The 23520-nt window shown below is 48.4% G+C and overlaps 1 protein-coding gene across 1 annotated transcript in view; it reads right to left on the reverse strand.

The window, feature by feature from the left end:
- LOC119954180 (proline-rich protein 29-like) overlaps positions 1 to 18823 on the reverse strand; it is a 50081-nt gene extending 31258 nt beyond the window's left edge. The window contains exons 1-3 of the mRNA XM_038779171.1: positions 18670 to 18823; positions 7256 to 7346; positions 20 to 138 (exon numbers count right to left, since the gene is read on the reverse strand). Coding sequence (XP_038635099.1) covers positions 20 to 138; positions 7256 to 7346; positions 18670 to 18744 — 285 coding nt within the window. The 5' untranslated portion in view covers positions 18745 to 18823. The remainder of the gene's footprint in view (positions 1 to 19; positions 139 to 7255; positions 7347 to 18669) is intronic.
- Positions 18824 to 23520: the final 4697 nt, after the last annotated feature.

Here is a 23520-nt window from a genome sequence, read left to right on the forward strand (position 1 = left end):
AAAATAATTGTCCTCTGACCTGTACGGCAGGCTGCGGTTGTGCACTGTAACCAAAGCTCGTGAGTGCTGCCATGGTGATGTTATTCATGATCACTTGGTGCATCTGGGCATTCTGTATCATCATCAGGTCCACCAGGTCTGGAAGAAAAAATATATTAACTGTCAGAACCTGTAACCCAGTGAATTCCTAGACTCAGGAATCCAACAGGAACAAACAGGATGAACCGATGGCCTTCTTCTGTGTATTGCCGGGATTTTATTTTCATTTGTCTAGCAATCACTTTACAAAATCTCCTCCTCACACTCGCACCAATTTATTTAATGTCCCTCGTATTCCCTTTCATCTCTGGCTCAGTTTACTCACCAGATCATTTAAAAAACATAACAACACTTGAATTATTGTTAGATTGAGTGACAATTAACTATATGGCCCTGACACTACATGATTTTTACTGTAAAGTTAAATGCTAAATACCAATCTCTGCCCTCAGGTTAAGTTACTCCACTATCTAGTTAATCAATTAGATTTATTTTTGCAATATTATTTTTTTTTTCAAATTTAACAGATTCCCAACCAGCCAATCAGCTCACAGCTTTACTGTGATGTCACTTACAGTTCGCCCCACACACAATTTGAATAGGTAATAAAAACTAAAATAAAAATCACTTACCTTCCCAGGATGCTCTCTAGTTCTCTCCCTGAAGATTAACAGTTACAGGCCAGAAGAAAGAGAACACAACGATAGGGAAAAAGCATCTTCACCTACTCTGCACCGAATTACCTCACTGCACCAAATTCCAATTCCCACTCTGGATGTGTCTCACTCACTCAGGATGTGTATCCTTCACCTACGCAAAGCTTACTGAGTGCGCTTTGTGTCTGTCTTTTGTACAGAATCCAGCTAACCAGGTGACTCACACTACTTAAGCTTCAAACAGAAGAATACAATGTACACCCATAAGCAGGCTCCAGGTGCCTGACAGAAAACTGCCTCTCAGCAATTAGGGTGGGGCCAGCTTCAACCAGCCAAAATAATTTTGATAGGTGGATAAGAGCATACAAATAGATCAAACTATGGTGCTTATAGGGAAATGGTTATTTTGGAAGAATTTAAAGATTCACTTCCCCCCAGTAGATGGACAGTAGAAATGGTCAATGATTTTGAACTAGTTCACAAAGCAAAGTCAGGTTTTTAACATGAATTTCAACATGTGAAGGATAGTAAGTGGGGAAATGCGAAATTCACAGATAGTCAAGGCAAAGGAATTCAAGTTGGAGATATTCAGGAACGTTTGCCTCAGGTTAAAAAGGAAACCTATGATAGTGGAAGAGAGGTAAGAAAACTAAAGTCTTTTTCAAGGATGGTGTTAGGATGCTTTTTATGTTCACTCAGAAAAGTATCACACTCTTGCATTGTTTGCTGTTTGAACTTTTTATGATCTTATTATAATAAAGTTAGATGCATGAAGTCGCAGTGTTGGTGGCTTCAGAAAAAAACTGGGAACACAGACTCATTAAAACAAGATAAGCCAGTGTGGTTTATTAAAGTGGGGACAAAAAAAACATAGTTCCAGCAGAACAGGTACAACAGAGTATACAGCCTGTTCTGAGGGTGGTGGATATGCAGGTGCCAGATCTTTTTGAAGATTTTATTTGTGAGGGTAAGGTTTATTCTTGTGTACAGGTGGAATATGTTAAGGTAAAAAGGTTAAAATCTTAAGGGGTACAGGAGCAAGTTAATCTTTAATGGTGAGAGGTAAGGTGATATGTAGTTTGGAAGGTGTATTACCTCAAAAGGCGGTAATATGTGGAATTATTGGTGAGAACAATAGTGTGCCACGATGTAAGGTAAGGTTAGAGGATCTGGTGAAAAGTGGTGAAGTGGTGGTGGGAGTAACAGAGAAATTATGTTTTTCAGGGGTACAATTTATCCTAGATAATGATATAGCTCGACCACAGGTAGGACTGCAGCCTACCGTGGTTGCAAAGCCGGTGGGAAGTCAAATAACTGAGGTGTTGCAAGAAACATATCCCAGGGGTGGTCCCTGATTGTGTGGTGACAAGATCACAAAGGAACATGTTGAGGTAGGAGGAACAGAACATGAGGAGTACAGATAGGGAGGCTAAGATTCAGTTATAAGAAACAGTGGGTGCAATTTAATTGAAATAAAACAGAGTCCCATGCTGGGCAGGTTTAGCCAGGTGTTTCCCAGCATGGAACGCCCTGCCGAGGCCACACAGTACCATTTCCTGCATTAATGAACTTCGCTCGCTAGTGCAAGAAGGGATCGGGGCAACATTTCTCTGGACCATCCACCATGGCCTCCAGACCACCGCCCAATGTCCAAACTTAGCAATCAGTGGCAGAGTCATTGGGCCTCTACACCCCACCACATAAGGAGAGGATACCCCCCCCCCCCCCCCCCCCCCCCCCCCCCTCCCACCAGCCTGATGGCACAGGGAAAATGCCACCTGGACACCAGCCTGGCAATCTGGCAGTGTCCTGTCAGCCTGGCAGTGCCACATGTATACCCCATCAGTGTGTGTGCAGCACCCAGATGGCACTGTCAGGGTGCCCAGATGGCATGAGCAGTGCCAGGGTACCACCCTTCCCAGAAGTCAACCACCCACCAATCACCTGGGAGACCCCACAAGTGCCATTCCGCATGGTCCACGTTTGTGGAGACCAGTGTTATACGGCTCACGGGCGCGGTCTCAATCGTGGGTGTTTGGTAAATCTGACAAACACATAGTCAAGCAAAGCTACCTGCTCACTTGAATGTGAAAATCTGGATCCTGTCCATTATGGGCAAGATCCAGATCGTGACATCTTGTGAGATCCCGTTAGATCTTGTGAGGCGTAACGAACCAGGTAAATCTCACAAGACTTACCGGTCACATCCCGAGTCAGGTGCGATGTGGCCATTAGTTGCACACAATGTTTGATTAGATAATAAACAAGAACAGGTGGTGGATGAGGTGGATATCTTTTGTTACAGAAAGTTGGGATAACTACAGTGGAAAGATTCAAAGATAAAGCAGTTGTATGAGAAAGCATATACAGAAAGAAAATTTGAATGTACACCAGTGTGTTATTACATTAGAAATAATGTATTAATGAGAAAATGGAGAGTTTGGCATAGTCAAGCAGATGAGAAATGGGCAGAAATTCACCAAGTGGTATACTGGTGGATTATTGAAAGGAGGGTTTGAGGTAGCACATGACGTCCCAGTAGGAGTGAGAAAAACTCAAGCAAAAATACAAAAACATTTTTATTGGCCTGGACTGCATAAGGATTTTGCAGAATATGTCACACATTTCGGGTAATAGGGAAACCTCAAGCGGCAATCAAACCAACACCTTTAAAATCCATTCCAGCATTTGAGGAACCTTTCACAAGGGTCGTAATTGATTGCGTAGAGCCCCTGCTTCAAATGGAAAGTGGGAATCATAATAGATGTGTCTACTAGATTTTAGGAGGCCATTCCATTAAGAAACATTTCAGCTGAGAGAATTTCAGAAGAGTTCACCAAATGATTTACCAGATATGGACTACCAAAATAAATCCAATCCAATCAGGGATCCAATTTTACTTGAAGTTATTCAGCGAAGTTATGGATAGTTTAGGAATAAAGCAATTTAACTGAACTGCATATCATCCAGAATCACAAGGAGCATTAGAAAGGTGGTATTGAATGATAAAAACCATGTTGAGGGTTGAGAGTCAGGATTATCCAGTGGAATGAGATAAAGGAATTCCATTTGTGCTATTTTCAATTAGGGATTCACCTAATGAATTAACTAAATTCAGTCCATTTTAATTGATTTTTGATCATGAGGTAAGAGGACCACTTCAATTGATGAAAGAGAAATTGATGAGGCAGCATTTGGATTATGTGTCAAATCTCAGGGAGAGATTAACTAGGGCTGGTGAGTTGGCTAGAAAGCATTCAAAATTGTCACAGCATGTGATGAAAAAAGAAGCGGATAAGAAATCAAAAGTTTGTAGTTTAGTTAGTGGAGAGAAAGTATTCATATTATTACCAATGGTACACGAACCATTAAAAGCAAGATTTAGTGGGCCTTATTAAATTGGAAGGATATTTAGTGAGGTGAATTAATTGATAAGAACGCCAAATAGAAGGAAAAGTCACAGAGTGTGTCAACAGATATTTTGATGGAGAAAGAAATAAGGAGGAGGTCTTATTCATTTTAACTCAGAGAAAGTAGATAAATCCAGATGATTATGAATTTGACATCCTCAAATTAGATTGGACAATGAAGAAATGATAAAAAGTTAGGAAAAATTACTTTCCGGAGGAACATCAAAGTCACATAGAGAGCTATATGTGAGAACAAATTAGAAAGTACAAAAGTACTTATACATGATGTAGATATAGGACACACTACTCCAATTAAGCAACAACATACAGGGTCAATCCACTAAAATTACAAAGGAATGTACAAAGGAAATTGAAAGCATGCTTAAGAATTATATAATCAAAGTGAGTTGTGTTGCTTGGAGCTCGCCTTTTGTGGTGGTATCAAAGCCAGATGAAGCACAGCAATTATGTATAGACAATAGAAATACTAGTACAGTTACGAAGTCAGATTCTTATCCTATTCCTCATTTGGGTGACTGTGTTGAAAAGGTGAGACAAGTGAATTTTATTACCAAGCTTGATTTATCAGACAGAGCAAAGGAAATTTTGGCTTCTATGACACTAAATGTATCAGTCTGTACCAGTCATACCATTTGTAATGAAGAATGTGCCAGCAACATTCCAAATATAAACCTACAAGATCATTTCTGGACTAAATAATTGTGCAATATACATTGATGATTTAGTGGTGTTCAGTTAAATGTGGAAGGAGCATTTGGAACATTTAAAGAATTGTTCCTTCGACTACAGGAGGCTGGGTTGGTGATAAACATGGCTAAAAGTGAATTTGTAAAAGCTCAAGTCACATTCTTCGGCCATACAATTTAACATGGTCAGATGGTTGCATGGAATGTTAAAACCAATACTATCGATGAGGGGAGAAGTCCTGAGATTTCTGGGCAGAAGTGGTTTCGACCGAAAATTTGTGCCAAATTTTAGCAGTGTGGTCGCTCCACTGATTTAACTTCTGAAAAAGCACAGAAAATTTCAATGGATTTCAGAATTTCAGGAGTCATTCGTTAATATGGAAACTTTGTTAACCACTGCACCAGTGTTGGCACACATAGTTATGCCGAGCAATTTAAGGTGGCAAGTAATGCAAATGATGTGGGTGTTGGTGCTGTACTGTTGCAGGAAGGTGCCGAAAGTAGAGAAAGGCCTGTTGGCTATTTATCGCCAAAACTAAATATTCATGAAAAGAAATATTCAACCATCGAGAAGGAGATATTGAGTTTGGCATTGGCGTTACAACATTTTGCCATTAATATTGCGAACAACTCATCGGAGACAGTTGTATATATAGACCATAATCCATTCAAGTTATTGGAAAAGTTTAAGGATCAAAATGCAAGACGATTTAGATGGTGTTTATTGCTACAACCATTAAATAAAACATTAGACATGCAGTGGGAAGAGAAAACATGATTGCAGATGCTCTATCATGACTTTGAAATGTGAGAAGGCTGAAACATTCAAAGGTGGAAAAGAAAGATTAAAATGGACAATACCTATGTTTAACTTTGCATGTTTAAATATAATATGATATATATCTTATAGTTGTGTTCAGTAATGAGAAATGTTGAGAGTGTAAACCCTTTGGAAAATGATGATGCCACCTGATTGATTGGCCATTGATTTTTTTAAGGGGGGAGGTGTAGAAATTTCAGATGTATTGTATTATATGGATTTGGTGCAGTAAGGATTAAAAGATTAGTGTTTGTGTAATTGCTATGGTGGTGTTTTTTAAAATCCTGGTTTCCGATATAGCTAGGCTTTTTGGAACCAGAGGTGCAATTAAAGCCTTATAAAAGTTTGGACTAATGGTCTTTCATTTAGATTAAAAGTGTTCCTTGGGGAGTAATAATTAGGGTTATTGTGTTCAGTTTAGCAAGATTATGCAGTTAATGGGAGGAGCCACGGGTTGAAGCGGTCAGGTGTTGAGGTTTTCAGGGTTAGTTTCTGGCTGGAAGGTGATCTGAAGAAATACATAGAAACATACATAGGCCCATACAGAGAAAACAGAAGCAGGAGTAGACATTCTGGGCCTGCTCCGCCATTGATTCTGATCTTGGCTGATCATCAAATTCAATACCCTAATCCCGCCAGAGATTCTGCATTATTCTGACAGGGTGTTAGGTCTCTTCAGTTAAGCAATCTCAAAATATCTCTCTTTCTCAAAGTGAGGTATTCAAGACATCTCTGTACAGAAAGTATTCCTGAGTGCTAATAGCATTTAAAAGTGGATTGGGATCTGAGATGGTTTTGTTATCTGAGTGGAAATACATACAGCAGTTAAGGGTTTTTGTGACACTGTATTGATTATGGGGGAATTTTAAGCTATATTCTTGTGTGACCATAGAATCCCTATAGTGCAGAAGGAGGTAATTCAGCCCATCAAATCTGTGCTGGCCTTGGGAAAGAGAATCCTATTTAAGCCCACGCCTCCACCCTATTCTCATAACCCCATAACCCCACCTAACCTTTTGGACACTTAGGAGCAATTTATCATGGCCAATCCACCTAACATGCACATATTTGGACAATCCACCTAACATGCACATATTTGGACTGTGGGAGGAAACGGAAGCACCCAGAGGAAACCCACGCAGGCACAGGGAAATGTGTGGAAACTCCTCACAGTGATCCAGGGTCGGAATCGAACAAGGGTCCCTGGAGCTGTGAGGCAACAGTGTTAACCATTGTTAGAGATATTTTAATACTTTAGTTTAAAGTTTGTTTTAATATATCATATCCCTATATTGCATGAAATCATTCGTGGACCGAGGTATCCTTTCCTCAGATTTACAAAACTAGAATAAAATATTGGGGTTTCTGTACATAATCACAACACAGTTCTGGTCTGGTCTGGCATTGCAATATTTGTCAGTCTGAGAGAGTGCTCCCAATACACAGGATTACCCATTAGGAAAGCAAAACCACCATGTCGCTCCCTGGTTATTTTGGTTGGTCGCTGGTTATTCTGTTAGTCCCTGGTTATTTTGGTTAGTTCCAAGTGATTCAATTCGTCCCTGGTTATTCCGATTAGTGCTTTGCTATTACTCTTAGTCCCTACAGAAAAGGGACTCTTACCTTCCTTCACATGCCCATTCCTGATTGGTGGAGTTTGAAGATGCTGCATTCCAGAAAGATTCTGGAATATGGTCGTCGGCTGTTGTGGAATCTGCAGAAAATGAGATGGATTAAAATAATGTTGAGGGGGAAGAAGGGGTTGTAATGGCAATGGCAACAGACCAGAAATCCAGAGGCCCAGGAATCCAGAGGCCCAGACGAATGATAGGAGACATGGGTTTGAACCCCGCCACTGGAATTAAATAGCTACTTTTGTTAATGGTGACCATGAAGCCATTGTTGATGTTGTAAAACCCCATGTGGTTCACTGATGCATTAATGTCCTTTAGGAAAGGAAATCTTCTGCCCTGACCTGGTCTGCCCTACATGTGACTCCAGCCACAAAGCGATGTGCTTGACTCTTAACTGCCCTCTGAAATGTCTGAGCGAGCCACTTAGTTGGATCAAACCGTTACAAAGTCTACAAAAAGGAATAGAACTGGATGTACCGCCTGGCATCGACCTAGGCACCGGAAACGACAACAGCAAACCCAACCCTGTCGACCCTGCAAATTCCTAATTACTAAAGATCAGAGGGTTGAGTGAAAATTGGGAGAGTTATCCCAAAGACTAATCAAACAACAGCCTGAGGGCGACACAGTGGCGCAGTGGATAGCACTGCTGCCTCACGGCACTGAGGACTCAGGTTTGATCCCGGCCAAAGGTTTGGTCACTGTCCGTGTGGAGTTTGCACTTTCTCCCCTATGTGGGTCTCACCCCCACAACCCAAAAGAGGTGCAGGATAGGTGGATTGGCCACGCTAAATTGCCCCTTAATTGGAAAAAAAGTTGGATCCTCTAAATTTATTTTTAAAAATCAAACAACAGCCTGACATAGTGATACTCACAGAATCATACCTTACAAATAATGTTCACGATTCCACCATCACCATCCCTGAGTGTGTCCTGTCCACCGGCAGGACAGACCCACTACTGGGGGCAGAACAGTGGTATGCACTGAGGAGCGATGTTGCCCTCAACATCAACTCTGGGCTCCATGGGACCTCATGGCATCACGTCAAACCTCCTGCTGATTACCACCTGCCACCCCTCCTCCATCTCAGTGGATGAATCAGTAGACCTCCATGTTGAACACCACAACCCGTAATCTCATGGCCCAACATATCCCCACTCTATCATTACCATTAAACTAGGGGACTACTTACATGCCAAACAGCCTCAGCAGAAGTGATAGTGAGGGCTAAACAATTCCGCAATTAATGGACCTGGTCTAAGCTCTGCAGTCCTACCACAGCCAGTTGTGAATAGTGGTGGACAATTAAACAAATCATACGAGGAGGAGACTCCACATATATCCCAATCCTCAGTGATGGAGAACCCCAGCATATCAGTTCAAAAGATAAGGCTGAAGCTTTTGCAACAGCCTTCAGCCAGATGTGCCAAGTGGATAATCCATTTCAGGCCCCTCCAGAGGTCCCCAACCTCCAGATGTCAGTCTTCAGCCAATTTGATTAATTCCACGTGCTATCAAGAAATGACTGAAGACACTGAATATTACAAAGGCTATGTGTTTTGACAATATTCCGGCAATAGTACTGAAGGTTTTTGTTCCAGAGCTTGCCACACTCCTGGCCAAGTTGTTCCAGTAGAGCTACAACACTGGCATCTACTCGGCAATGCATACCTGCCCCTACATGCCCCCCTCCTCCCCGCCCCCATCCCCGCATCCCAGGCCTCATCACTGCCCTGTACCATGGGGGGCATCTGGCCCAGTGCCCATTCCTGCTTCCAGGGGCACCATCGGCTGGCGCTGCCCATGCCAGCGGTACGGTGGGGGGGGGGGGGGGGGGGGGGGGGGCGCCGGACAGGGCTACATCCTCCACAATATCGCACAGCAGAGGGGCAACGTGCCGCAGGATGAGGAGGAATGTCAGTCCTCATCTGATGAGGAGGATGCTGGGGAGGGCGAAAAGGGCATGATATGATGCGTGGGCAGGCACGGGATGCCGCACACCATGTGCGTCTCGGCCGATGTGCACAGTGCGCTCTGATCGCTCCAGGTTCATCGACACGGGGTGGGGACTGGCCAGGGAAACGGACACCACATCCCATCCCCACACCACCCCCCCAACCCCACCCCCACCACGCCTCCCCTGCCACCTCTCATGCCTGCAACCCCTTCCATGATACATATCTGCCGCACTACAGAGTATGGGCCCTGGGTTGGCGGTAACAGCGGGTATGGTCCATGGGATGGACGATGATGACAACCCTCTCTGCGATGAGCTCTGGTGCTTCACATCATTCTACAACGAGTGACCCCTGCCCATGGTAGCACTTTCCACCGTTCAGCTAGGTGATCCCTCCATGTGAACTGGCCGTTCCATTACATGGTCCAACCGGATCCCTTGGGTGGCAGAGGTGGGGATGGTGGGGAGGGGGGGGGGAGGGGGGGGGTGTAGGGGAGGGGGGGGGATGGGGTAGGATACAGGAACAGTGAGCGCTGGCTGAACTGTGGTCCCTGAGCCAAGCCCACCCCTCACACAGTCAGGAAGGGGGAGGGGGTGGGGGCATGCACCACCCATAGTTTCTACTCATATCCTCCCAAATGTCTGCCCATATACATTTCACCCCCCAATCAGCCTAGACCAGCCCACCCCTCTGTGGTAGTCTGTGTAGAGGTATTATGGTACCTAGTAATGCTGGAACACCATTAGTAGATAATGTATGCTTTCCATTGGTCGGGCCTGTATGGTAGCTCCGCCCTGCAAGGCGGGGTATAAGAGCCCGTGCTGTCCCAGCAGCTTTCTTTCTGTACCTGAGCTGCTGGCGGGGAAACATCTAGCTTATTAAAGCCTTCAGTTGGACTACAACCTCGCTTTAGTAGTCATTGATCGTGTATCAATTTAATAAGCTAGATTTAAAGAATGGAGCTCCGAATCAAGCCGGAGTGTCTGCAACTCAGCCCCCATGCAGTAAACTCGGCGGCGACTTTCAAGCACTGGCTGGCGTGCTTCAACGGCTACCTCGGAACGGAGAAAACACACCCACAAGAGAACAGAAACTGCAGATCCTGCACTCGAGGGTGAACCCGAAGTCTACACCTTCATCAAGGACGCGGACGACTTCGATACCGCGATGGAGTTGCTGAAAGGACATTACATTCGCTCTGTGAATCAGGTCTACGCCCGGCATCTACTTGCGACGAGGCGACAAATTCCTGGTGAGTCACTAGAAGAATTCTACCGTGCGCTCCTAGTGTTGGGGAGAAGCTGCAGCTGGTCACAAGTTTCAGCAAACGACCACACTGAACTGTTCGGGACGCTTTCGCTGCGGGTATGCTGTCCTCTCAAATCCGCCACGGTTTTGCTGGAGAAAGAAACTCTAGGCCTCAAGGAGGCACGGCCCTTGCCGGCTCCCTGAATGTGGTCTCCCGAAACGCCCGCGCCTTCGCCCCCGACTGCGCAGCAGCCCCCTGGACAGCGTGGAATCCCTCTGCAGCCGACTCCGAGGCATCCCACATCCCCCCACATGCTTGCGCTGCAAGATGTCCCGGCAACTCCGGGGGACCCCACTGTTATTTTTGCGGGCAAGCCAAACACCTCTGATAGCACTGCCTAGCCCGTTCGTCCACATGTTTAGCGCAGAGCTAAATCGCTGGCTTTGAAAGCAGACCAAGCAGGCCAGCAGCACAGTTCGATTCCTGTAACAGCCTCCCGAACAGGTGCCGGAATGTGGCGACTAGGGGCTTTTCACAGTAACTTCATTGAAGCCTACTCGTGACAATAAGCGATTTTCATTTTCATTTCATTTCATGTAAAGGGTACGGCAAAAAGGGTCACTTCGTGGCGGTATGCCAGACCCAGGCAGTCGCTGCGGTTCCCGGAAGCGAATGCAGACCGCCACTGCAACCCTCGCCACAGGCCCCGTGCGGCCAGCGAGCGCCGCCATCTTCCTCCTCCAGGGCCACGTGTGGCCTCCGGGCACCGCCATCTTGTTCCGCTGACGCCGCGTGTGATGGATGGGCGCTGCCATTTTGTGCACCCACAGTCATGTGCTACCAGTGGGCGCCGCCATCTTGCATGGACTCCCAGGACCTTGGTGCAGATGACCACACACCGCCCGATGATAACACCCAGCTGCTGCCACGATTAGCCTCGGTGACCCTGGACTAGTCTCGGCCTCGAACACTCTCAACTGCTACAACAACGGTGCTAATCAACGGACACGGGACGTCCTGCTTAATCGACTCTGGGAGCACGGAGAGCTTCATACACCCTGACACGGTAAGGTGCTGTTCTCTCCCCGTCCACCCTGTTAATCAAAAAATCTCCCTGGCCTCCGGAGATAAAGGGATTCTGTGTAGCAAACCTCACGGTCCAGGGAAGGGAGTTCAAAAATTACCGGCTCTACATTCTTCCCCACCTCTGCGTGGCCACACTCCTAGGGTTACACTTCCAGTGCAACCTCCAAAGTCTAACTTTCAAATTCGGTGGCCCTATACCCCCTCTCACTGTCTGCAGCCTTGCGACCCTCAAGGTCGATCCGCCTTCCCTGTTTGCAAACCTCACCCCGGATTGCAAACCCGTTGCCACCAGGAGCAGACGGTACAGTGTCAAGGACCGGATCTTTATTAGGTCAGAGGTCCAACGGCTACTGAGGGAAGGAGTCATTGAAGCTAGCAACAGTCTCTGGAGAGCTCAAGTAGTGGTGGTAATGACCGGGGAGAATCATAGGATGGTCATCGACTACAGTCAGACCATCAACAGGTTTACGCAGCTGGACGCGTACCCTCTCCCCCGTTTATCCGACCTGGTAAACAGGATCGCGCAATACAAGATCTTCTCCACGGTGGACCTTAAGTACGCCTACCACCAGCTCCCCATCCGTACGAGTGACCGCAAGTACACTGCCTTCGAGGCAGATGGACGGCTCTACCACTTTTTAAGGGTTCTCTTCGGTGTCACTAACAGGGTCTCGGTCTTCCAATGAGAGATGGACTGAATGGTTGACCGATACGGCTTACGGGTAACATTCCCGTATCTCGATAATGTCACCACCTGCGGCCATGACCAGCAGGACCACGACACCAACCTCCGAAAATTCCTCCAGACCGCAAAAATCTTTAACCTTATGTATAACAAGGATAAATGCGTGTTTAGCACCGACCGCCTAGCCATCCTCAGCTACGTAGTGTGAAATGGAGTTATAGTCCCCGACCCTGAATACATGTGCCCCCTTATGGAGTTCCCCCTCCCTCACTGCTCCAAGGCCCTGAAGCGCTGCCTCAGTTTTTTTCTTACTACGCCCAATGGGTCCCCAACTCTGCAGACAAGACCTGTCCTCTGATCCAATCCACAGTTTTTCCCCTGTCGATAGAGGCCCACCAGGCCTTCAGCCGCATCAAAGCAGACATTGCAAAGGCCACGATGCATGCCATCGACGAGTCCCTCCCCTTCCAGGTCGGGAGCGACGCGTCAGACATAGCTCTGGCGACCACCTCAACCAAGCGGGCAGACCCGTGGCCTTCTTCTCACGTACCCTCCATGCTTCTGAAATCCGCCACTCCTCAGTCGAAAAGGAGGCCCAGGCCATAGTAGAAGCTGTGCGACATTGGAGGTATTACCTGGCCGGCAGGAGATTCACTCTCCTCACTGACTAACGGTCGGTCGCCTTCATGTTCGATAACGCATAGCGGGCAAGATAAAAAACGATAAGATCTTGCGGTGGAGGATCGAACTCTCCACCTATAACTACGAGGTCTTGTATCGTCCTGGGAAGCTAAATGAGCCTCCTGATGCCCTGTCCAGCGGCACATGTACGAACGCACAAGTGACCGTCTCCGAGCCCTCCACGAGGACCTCTGCCACCCGGGGGTCACTTGCTTCTTTCATTTTGTCAAGACCCGCAACCTGCCCTACTCCATAGAGGAGGTCAGGACAGCCACCAGGAATTGCCACACTTCTACCAGCCAGAGAAAACACACCGTCCCTTTGAATGCCTCAGCATGGACTTTAAAGATCCCCTCCCTTCCACCAACCGCAACACATACTTCCTGAACGTTATTGACGTGTACTCCCGATTCCCATTCGCCATCCCCTGCCCCAACATGACCGCAACCACTGTCATCAAAGCCCTCCATAGCATCTTTACACTGTTCGGGTTCCCCGCTTACATGCGTAGTGATAGGGGGTCCTCCTTTATGAGCGACGAACTGCGTCAATTCCTGCTCAGCAAGGGCATTGCCTCGAGCAGGACAATCAGTTATAACCCCCAGGGTAACGGTCAGGTAGAGAGGCAGAATGGAACGGTCTGGAAGACCGTCCTACTGGCCCTATGGTCCAGAAATCTCCCAGTCTAACGCTGGCAGGAAGTCCTCCCGGATGCTCTACCCTCCATCCGGTCCCTGGTCTGCACCATGACCAACCAAACACCTCACGAACGCCTCCTTGTCTTTCCCAGGAAGTCCTCCTCTGGGACCTCGCTCCCGACCTGGCTGGGAGCTCCCGGACCCATCCTGCTCCGAAAACACGTGCGGGTGCACAAGTCAGACCCGTTGGTCGAAAGGGTCCATCTTCTCCACGCTAACCCCCAGTACGCCTACGTGCCGTACCCCGACGGCCGACAAGACACGGTCTCCCTACGAGACCTGGCGCCCACCGGATACCCGCGCACACCCCCGCCACCAGTCCCACCCACCATCCCACCGGTGCACCTTACAGCTGCCCCTTCCCAGGAGGATCAGTTCTTCCCGCCGGCCCCGTCTAGGCCCCCCCGCCCACCGATGCACCCCGCAGACGCTCCCTTCCCAGGTCAATCAGCTCCCCCACCAGCGTTGTCTAGGGGTGTTGAAGCTGCCACAGAGATCGAAACCACACTCCCGGAGTCACAGACGCCCGAACCTCCACCGGCGTCACCACCGAAGCTTCGACGATCACAGAGGACGATCAGGGCCCACGATCGACTGATTGCTTCATTTTAACATGTATATAGTTAATTGTAAAATTGTAAATAGTTACGATAATCAGGCAAAACGCTGTTCGGAGGTATTACGGTACCTCCATAACCATAACTTCTACCTCGTTACCATGTTGTAATACCAAGCCACCACCCCCGCCGGACTCTTTTTTAACAGGGGGTGAATGTGGTAGTCTGTGTAGCGGTATTACAGTACCTAGTAGTGCTGGAACACCATTGGTAGATAATGTATGCTTTCCATTGGTCGAGCCTGTATGGTAGCTCCGCCCTGCAAGGCGGGGTATAAGAGCCTGTGCCGCCCCAGCAGCTCCCTTTCTGTACCTGAGCTGCTGGGGGGAAACATCTAGCTTATTAAAGCCTTCAGTTGGACTACAACCTCGCTTTAGTAGTCATTGATCATGCATCACCCTCACACCCATCAGACAGAGCACTGATGCACATTGTAACAGTGGTAAAAGTTATTTATTGTGGACAAATATATGCAGGTTTGTGCCCGAGCTCCTATAACTAAACTGTGCCTTGAACCCATGCCAAATTAACTGGTGTCTACTTTTCTGGCCATACTTGCCCTGATGTTATGTCTAGGTGGATCCCCAGGCAGGAATGCAGGTGGCCTGCTCTGAATCCTGCCCTGTGACAAGGGTCGCTGTTTGTGACCGTCTTCTCAAGCGACCGAGCCCGCATGGGCCCGGCTGCTGCTCGGGTGTCACGGGTGGCGTGGTGCCACCCTGTTGGGCCTCACGGTAGCATGGTGGTTAGCATCAATGCTTCACAGCTCCAGGGTCCCAGGTTCGATTCCCGGCTGGGTCACTGTCTGTGTGGAGTCTGCACGTCCTCCCCGTGTGTGCGTGGGTTTCCTCCGGGTGCTCTGGTTTCCTCCCACAGTCCAAAGATGTGCGGGTTAGGTGGATTGGCCATGCTAAATTGCCCGTAGTGTAAGGTTAATGGGGGGATTGTTGGGTTACGGGTATACGGGTTACGTGGGTTTAAGTGGGGTGATCATTGCTCGGCACAACATCGAGGGCCGATGGGCCTGTTCTGTGCTGTACTGTTCTGTGTTCTGTGTTCTGCCCATGGCCCACTAGATGCCCCAGGGATGGGATGGAGGTAAGTGGAGGGGGGGGGGGGGGGGGGGGTGGAATCTGAGGTGTTGCTGTGTTCCAGCACATGCCTGCGGGAGTCACCAGCATGGGCCCCATCACCTCTCCTGCCTTGGTTGCCCAATGGCCTCCCAACTTGCTCCATGTGATGGGGGTGCGAGCAGAGCTACCCCTTGAGGCTCCCCCGACACCTAACACTGCCAGTTCTGGAGACCCGCTCTGGTGTCTGGTCTGCATGCTCACGGCCATCGAGCACAGGGAGTGGACCATCTCCATCTGAGATTGCGCCACATAATGCTGCCACTGTGCCATCACCTTCTGAGTTTGTGTCACATCAGCCAGCGACTGTGCCAACTCCCTCAGGACTGGGTCACCTCTCTCTGTGACGGCGCCATATCGGCCAGCACCTGGGCAATGCAGCCAATATTTCCAGCCATGGCCTGCTGTGACTGAGGCACGCTCAGGAACGGCGCTGCAATGTCCAGGAGGCTCTGCGACATTGTCGCCCGTGAGGCAGCAGCCCTATCCTGGGTCTTCGGCCAGCATATACACAGAATGCATGTTCTTCCTATCAAAACCCATGCAGATGCCGGGAGAACATGCAAACTCTGAACAAATTGTCACCCAAGGCTGGAATCGGGTCCTGGTGCTGTCAGGCAACATTGCTAACCACTGTGCCACCATGTCACCATGAGCACTACCCAAACTGATACTTTCCTTGAATCTTCTGGGACATCCGCTTTCTCCAGCACTGCAGTGCTCTCCCTCAACACAACCTCTTATTATGGAAGGAAGGTCATTGATAAAGCTAAACGGAGCTGGTTTAGCACAGTGGTCTAAATAGCTGGGTTGTAATGCAGAACAAGGCCAGCAGCGCGGGTTCAATTCCCGTACCGGCATCCCGAACAGGCGACGGAATGTGGCGACTAGGGACTTTTCACAGTAATTTCATTGAAGCCTACTTGTGACAATAAACAATTATTATTATTATTAAGATGGTTAGGCCCAGGACACCACACAGAGGAACTCCTGCAGTTACACACCCACCAGTGGTTCACTGTTGTAGAATGCTGGGCCTGAGGCTTTAGGAGCCTTCCTGTGTGATGGTGCTTCACAAGAATTACTATGGAAACGTGCTATATTACTCTACCAGTGATCGAAAGGAGATTACATAAACATTTTGGCTAAATGAAGCGATGATTGGGCAGAATCCTTACTTAAGATGTGTGAATACTTTCAAGTGGCCCATGGTACTTCAGACAAATTGTATGTTGGGGCAAAGATACAGAAAGTGGCAGTGCCACATATCAGATGAAACAGAGCCCCCTGCAGGGTGACACAGAGGTGGATTGGCTGCTGAGGGCACCATGGAATGGCAGATTTCCCTCCTCCATTGCCAAACTTTCAACCTCTTCAGAAGTTGCTGAGCACTGCCTCAAGGATGGGTGGTCAGTTTAGCCTTCCTTGGCCGAGTGCATAGCTACAGGTAACTTTACTGGGAGGCTATGACTGGTTTGTGGCCAAAGCGAACAAAGTATTAAAATAGTGACCACCCAAATGTTGACTCACTGAGCATGGGGTAGGAAACAGCCAGGGCAGCATGGTGGCACAGTGGTTAGTACTGCTGCCTCACAGCATCAGGGATGCTCATTTGAATCCAGCCTTGGGTGACTGTGAAGAGTTTGCATCTATTCCCTGGGTCTGAATGGGTTTTCTCTGGTTTCCCCCCACAACCCAAAGATGTGGAGGTTTGGTGGATTGGCTATGGTCAATTTCCAGAGTTCATAAGTTCATAAGTTGATAAGATAGAGGAGGAGAATTGGACCCATCGAGTCTGCTCTGCCATTCGATCATGGTTAATCCCGTCGTGAACTTAACTTCACCATCCTACCCATTCTCCATTACCCTTTAACCCATTACCATTAAAAATCTGTCTAACTCCCGCTTAAACTTACTCAATGTCCCAGCATTCAATCCACTCTGGGGTAGCGAATTCCTCAGATTCATAACCCATTGGGAGAAGTAGTTTCTCCTCAACTCCATTTTAAATTTGCTTATCCTAAGACTATGACCGTTCATTCTAAAATGCCCCACAAAGAGGAAGCATCTGCTCTATGTCTGCTTTACCCATACCTTTTATCATCTTGTATACCTCAATTTAATCTCCCCTCATTCTTCTAAACTCTAGAGAGTATAGGCCTAAAGTGTTCAATCTCTCTTCATACGACAAACCCCTCATCTCTGGATTCAACCTAGTGAACCTCCTCTGATCTGCCTCCAATATCACAACATCCTTCCTCAAAAAAGGACCAAAACTGTGCACAATACTCCAGGATGCCGTGTACAGTTGCAACAACACTTCCTTACATTCATACTCCATTCCTTTAGCTATAAATGCCAACATTCCATTCACTTTACAGGGATGGAGGGGTGAATGGGCCTAGATAGGGTGCTCTTTCAGGGGGTTGGTGCAGACTCAATGGGCCGAATAGCCTTCTTCTGCATTGTCGGCACTCTATAGTTCCAACACAGCAGTAAATAGAAACAGTTCATCACGTTGCTGTTTTTGGGAGCTTGCTGTGATCAAACTGGCTGCCTCGTTTCCCAAATCACAACTGTGTTCACCAATGAAGTCACTTAAAAGTACTTCATTGGCTGTAGTTTGCTTTGAGATGTTCTGGGGTTGTGAAAGGTGCCACAGGAATGCAAGTTGATTTTTTAGTTTAATTTTTACAGTTAACTTGTCTAAAATTATCCTCTTTTCCAATTTCCCAGCCCTTCTTTTACTGAGATACCAGCAGACGGCCTCTCAAATGGCCATGCTCATGCGTAAGACCAGTCTGTATTCTCGTAACCTATAGCAAGAGGGTTAGTGGAGGGGAGGCGATGAGCAGTGTAGGGATGATCACAGTCCTGTGTACCCAATCATCACATATCTCAATCTATTTTCATGAGGTTGGTCAAAGGATTAATATTTGTTCTGGTCACTGCCCCCTGCCCAACCTATCTTTCAAATATTGCCACGGGATCTTTTAGGTCTCCTGAGTGGGCAGATATGGCCCCATCTGAAAGACGGCACCTCTGATAGTGCAGCACTCCCTCAGTATTGGCACTGGAGTGTCAGCCTGCATTTAATGTTCAAATCCCGGAGTATGATCATAACATTCTGACCCAGAGGTAAGTCTGTTGCTATTGAACATGGCATACGCTGTTACCGTGAGGAGCTATTAACCAGCATTAACAAGCTGACTAGTTTAAGAGAGGCAGTGTCGAATGGCCTACAAGAAGGTTGGAGGCACTCCGCACACCCAAGCTTGAGTCTTTGGGCCTCACTAACCTGCTGTTGAATGATCTGCACTCCCTGAGGGTCCTGCTTCCACTCTTGAGGAGAAAAGCTCTCTGCAAAGTACATGTTCTTCACTCACAGGCACGACACTCTGAATGGGAGAACTCTGCTGCAGATCAGTCAGCTTGTAAACCATCTGAGAGACCATGCAACTGGTCGCCTTGGGAACCAGGCATAAACACTGACGTGATTGAGCTGAACACGGCAGCCACTGTAAATAACTATTGACATTGGACTTTGAATGCATCCAGAGAGACACAATGCTTACCAGCAGGAATGAGTGCAGCTCATGTAAACAACCTGATACTATAATGGCAAAGTGAAAAGATCAAAGTGACAAATATCTTTCCTGTGATTTAATATCCTGGGCTTTGTGCCTAGAATTTGAGGGTGGGATTTAACGGAAAAATATCTAAGTGTCATTTTGGGCACTATTGGCGGGGTGGGGTTTCTCGACAGCCGCGTTGGTGAAATTATGGACCCTATTTTACGTCACTTAGTGCGGGAAATAAGTCCCCAAGAGCTCCTCCGGCTGCCACGCCATCTGATTCATCAGACCCGCCCCTCAGCACCTTGCTGCGAACAATGGGGAGCTGCTTTTAAAGGCCCCCTCAGCATTCACTCAGCACACAAACATGGCAGCGGGCAGACCTGCTCCTCACTTTGACGATGCCAACCTGGTCAGGCTTCTGGATGCTATGGATGTGAGCTGGGACATCCTGTTCCCCTGAGGGGGGTCAGACGACCAGCAGCAGGGTAACCAATACCAATTGGCAATGAGGGCAGCATGACCAGGAGGACCAACATCCAATGTAGGAAGAAGACCATAGACCTCCAGCGAGCTGCAAGGGTAAGTTACCACCTCTCTCCTGGCATTCGTTCTGCCTTCCACCCCCTCAAATTCCCAAACCCGCACTTCCACCCTCCGACAAATCACTGGCTTGTACCTCACATCCTGCCACACCCAATCTTTATGCTTGTTCCTCACCATCCCCTGCCACCCACCAGCACACTCACTTCATGTCCAGTTGCGGTGTCCACACATGGCACCTGTCAGAGACCCCCCCCGACCCAGCAAATGTGAGGTTCACAAAGCACTCTCTTTGTCCTCACAGAAGAAGATAAGCGTAATAATCAGGAAAGAGCCAAGACGAGGGTTGGTTGGCCTGTGCCACAGAGGTGAGGATCCACATTCCCTTCACCCAGATGACCTGTCTCAAGTGAGCTGTTCATGTCATACAAAATGATCCTTTCCTCTCACTGACCACCTGTCCATTCTCTTGCGGGATGAGGGCAGGCCACCCGGAGTTGTCCCCACCCCGCCACCCAAGGTGGAGAGCCCCGATGAGATCACAAGCAAAGCGTCATAGATATCACCCCACATTCCACTAGCGCAGAGGCATACAACTCGGTGGCAATGTTCATGGACAGGATTCTGTGGTACAATCTGGTGAGCACCACACAGTTGCTGAGGCACATCAGGCGGAGGTAGGAACAGCCAAGGAAGTAGGCAGTCGGAGGTCTGCTGGGTCCCAGGAATGAGCTGAATCCCAGTCAGATGCCGAGCTTCAGGGCAAGTTTATCCAGAGCTTTTTTTTAAAAAATTTAGATTACCCAATTATTTTTTCCAATTAACGGGCAATTTAGCGTGACCAATCCACCTACAGTGCACATTTTTGGGTTGTGGAGGCGAAACCCACGCAGACACAGGGAGAATGTGCAAACTCCACACAGACAGCGACCCAGAGCCGGGATCGAACCTGGGACCTCAGCGCCGTGAGGCGGTTGTGCTAACCACTAGGCCACCGTGCTGCCCTGAGTTTATCCAGAGCTGATACAGATGCTAGGACACGACTGTGAGAGTCAGGAGGTGATGTCAGATTGGAGGAGCCCAAAGGCTATGGGTGCAGGAGATGATGCCGACAATACATGGCACAAATCCGAACATTGTCGGGGTGACGACTGCAGTGGAAAGCTTGCAGCGCGAGATCAGCATCTTGAATGGTGGTGTCCAAGGCATGGCTCAGTCTGTGATAACAATCAACATGACCTCAACATCATGTCCCAGTCGCCGAGGGACATGTCCCATAAGCAGGTGAACATTGCCGAGGCACTGCGGAGCAAGGCACAGTCACTGAGGAGCATCGCCAAGGGTATTAAGACCATGGTGCAGACAATGGGGAAGCCAGGACTGGTAGAGCCAAAGGACAGCACGGTAATGCAGTGGTCAGCATTGTTGCCTCACAGCATGAGGACTCGGGTTCAATCCCGGCCCAGGGTCACTGTCCATGTGGCGTTTGCACATTCTTCCCTTGTCTTCGTGGATCTCACCCTCAGAACCCAAAGATATGCAGGGTAGATGGATTGGCCATGCTAAATTGCCCCTCAATTGGAATTTTTATTTTAAAAAAGGACTGGCAGAGCCAGATGATGCAGAGGCATCTGGAGCTCACTCCAGCTGCCCCTCCTTCCCATTGGTTGGTACGTGGGACTACGATGTTGTGGCCATTTCGGAGACATGGATAGAGCAAGGACAGGAATGTTTGTTGCAGGTTTCGGGGTTTAGATGTTTCAGTAAGTTCAGAGAAGGTGGTAAAAGAGGGGGAGGTGTAGCATTGTTAGTCAAGGACAGTATTAGGGTGGCAGAAAGGACGTTTGATGAGGACTCATCTACTGAGGTAGTATGGGCTGTGGTTAGAAACAGGAAAGGAGAGGCCACCCTGTTAGGGGTTTTCTATAGGCCTCCGAAAAGTTCCAGAGAGGTAGAGGAAAGGATTGCAAAAATGATTCTGGATAGGAGCGAAAGTAACAGGGTAGTTGTTATGGGGGACTTTAACTTTCCTAATATTGACTGGAAACGCTATAGTTCGAGTACTTTAGATGGGTCCATTTTTGTCCAATGTGTGTAGGAAGGTTTCCTGACACAGTATGTAGATAGGCCAACGAGAGGCAAGGCCATATTGGATTTGGTACTGGGTAATGAACCAGGACATATGTTAGATTTGGAGGTAGGTGAGCACTTTGGTCCTTCCTAGCCAACTTGTAACTCTCAAGCGCCTTAACTGAACCTTCACGTCTCATCTTTACATAAGCCTCCTTCTTCCTCTTGACAAGTAATTCAACTACTTTAGTAAACCACGGTTCCCTTGCTCTCCACTTCCTCCTGCCTGACAGGTACATACTTATCAAGGACACGCAGTAGCTGTTCCTTGCCCTGCCTGCAACAGTAGTGGACTCGCCAACATTAAGGGCATTTAAATGGGCATTGGATAAACATATACATGATAATGGAATAGTGTAGTTGGGCTTGAGATTGGTTTCACAGGTCGGAGCAACATCGAGGGCCGAAGGGCCTGTACTGCGCTGTGATGTTATATTGAGACCCACGGAGCCCATGGGGCACCATCAGGGAGGAGGATGCGCTGGAGGCCAACCTTGGGTCTGCCAACAAGGAAACAACGGCCATTTCCAGTTCTTCCGAATCCCTCCCTCCTGACACCAGCGCGTCTCAAGGGAAGAACAGGGCGGCATGGTGATGTCAGTGACACAGGTAAGTCGGCAGGGGCCCCCCATCGGAATTCAACCAAGGGCTACAAAGGCCACAGGACACGAAAGCAGCAGGTTGCCTTCACCTCTGATGTCCATCCTCGGGACACACCTGGAAGTCGCAGTAGACCACGTAAGGTCAAGAAGAGAGAGGATCACTGAGTGACCACTTGGGGCGTGGCGGGGGGTGTCACAAAAATGAATGGAAATGTAAAATTATTGGTGTTAAAACATGTAACAACTGATACATGTGAAGCCTTCACAGCAGGCCTGCCTGAAGTGCCACACCCTGTTGCCTTCCGCTCACCCCACCCCCATCTCCTGGGCACAATGCTCCAAGATCAGATGCCCCCGACACAAACCCCATTCAGAAGATGGTGTGAGCGAGCTGCCAGCAGAAAGGCAAAAGTCAGACTTTGGCATAAACTGAGGCGCTAATGTCACAGCAATTGTTCATCACTCTCCTGCCTTGTACATTGACCTGCTGAAAGTGCTGGCATCGGAAGGGTGGAACAGGGTAGCTGGACGGGGGGGTTTGTCTGGGAAGGGGCGGGGGGGAGAATGGTGGGAAATGTGGGGGAAGGAGGGGAATTGGGTGGGGAGGGGTCAGCTGATGGACAAAGACTCGAGAATAGGGTGAGGATGAGGATCTTTCTGGCCCTCCGAGCATGCCGACCACCTCCGCTGCCTACCTCCATCCTCCTGCGCTTCTTCCCGGCCTTATCCACCATCCCGTCCTGATCCAGCTCCTCATCCTCCTTCGCAAACAAGGCCGCATGTTCCTCCTCCTCCACCACCACCATCATGTCGCCCCACTGCTGTATCAGGTTATGGATGGCAAAGCAAACCATCACAAAGTGGTAGACTGTCTGGAGGGTATACAGCAGCGCAACACCAGAGTGATCCAGACATCAGAACCGCATTTTGATCAGTCCATGCGGACATTGCAGCATTAACAAAGAACATTACAGCACAGAACAGGCCCTTCGGCCCTTGATGTTGTGCCGAGCCATGATCACCCTACTCAAACCCACGTATCCACTCTATACCCGTAACCCAACAATCCCCCCTTAACCTTACTTTTTAGGACACTACAGGCAATTTAGCATGGCCAATCCACCTAACCCGCACATCTTTGGACTGTGGGAGGAAACCGGAGCACCCGGAGGAAACCCACGCACACACGGGGAGGACGTGCAGACTCCGCACAGACAGTGACCCAGCCGGGAATCAAACCTGGGACCCTGGAGCTGTGAAGCATTTATGCTAACCACCATGCTACCGTGCTCCCCTAAC

The sequence above is a fragment of the Scyliorhinus canicula genome, chromosome 19, assembly GCF_902713615.1.
Source record: "Scyliorhinus canicula chromosome 19, sScyCan1.1, whole genome shotgun sequence".
Lineage (NCBI taxonomy): Eukaryota > Metazoa > Chordata > Chondrichthyes > Carcharhiniformes > Scyliorhinidae > Scyliorhinus > Scyliorhinus canicula.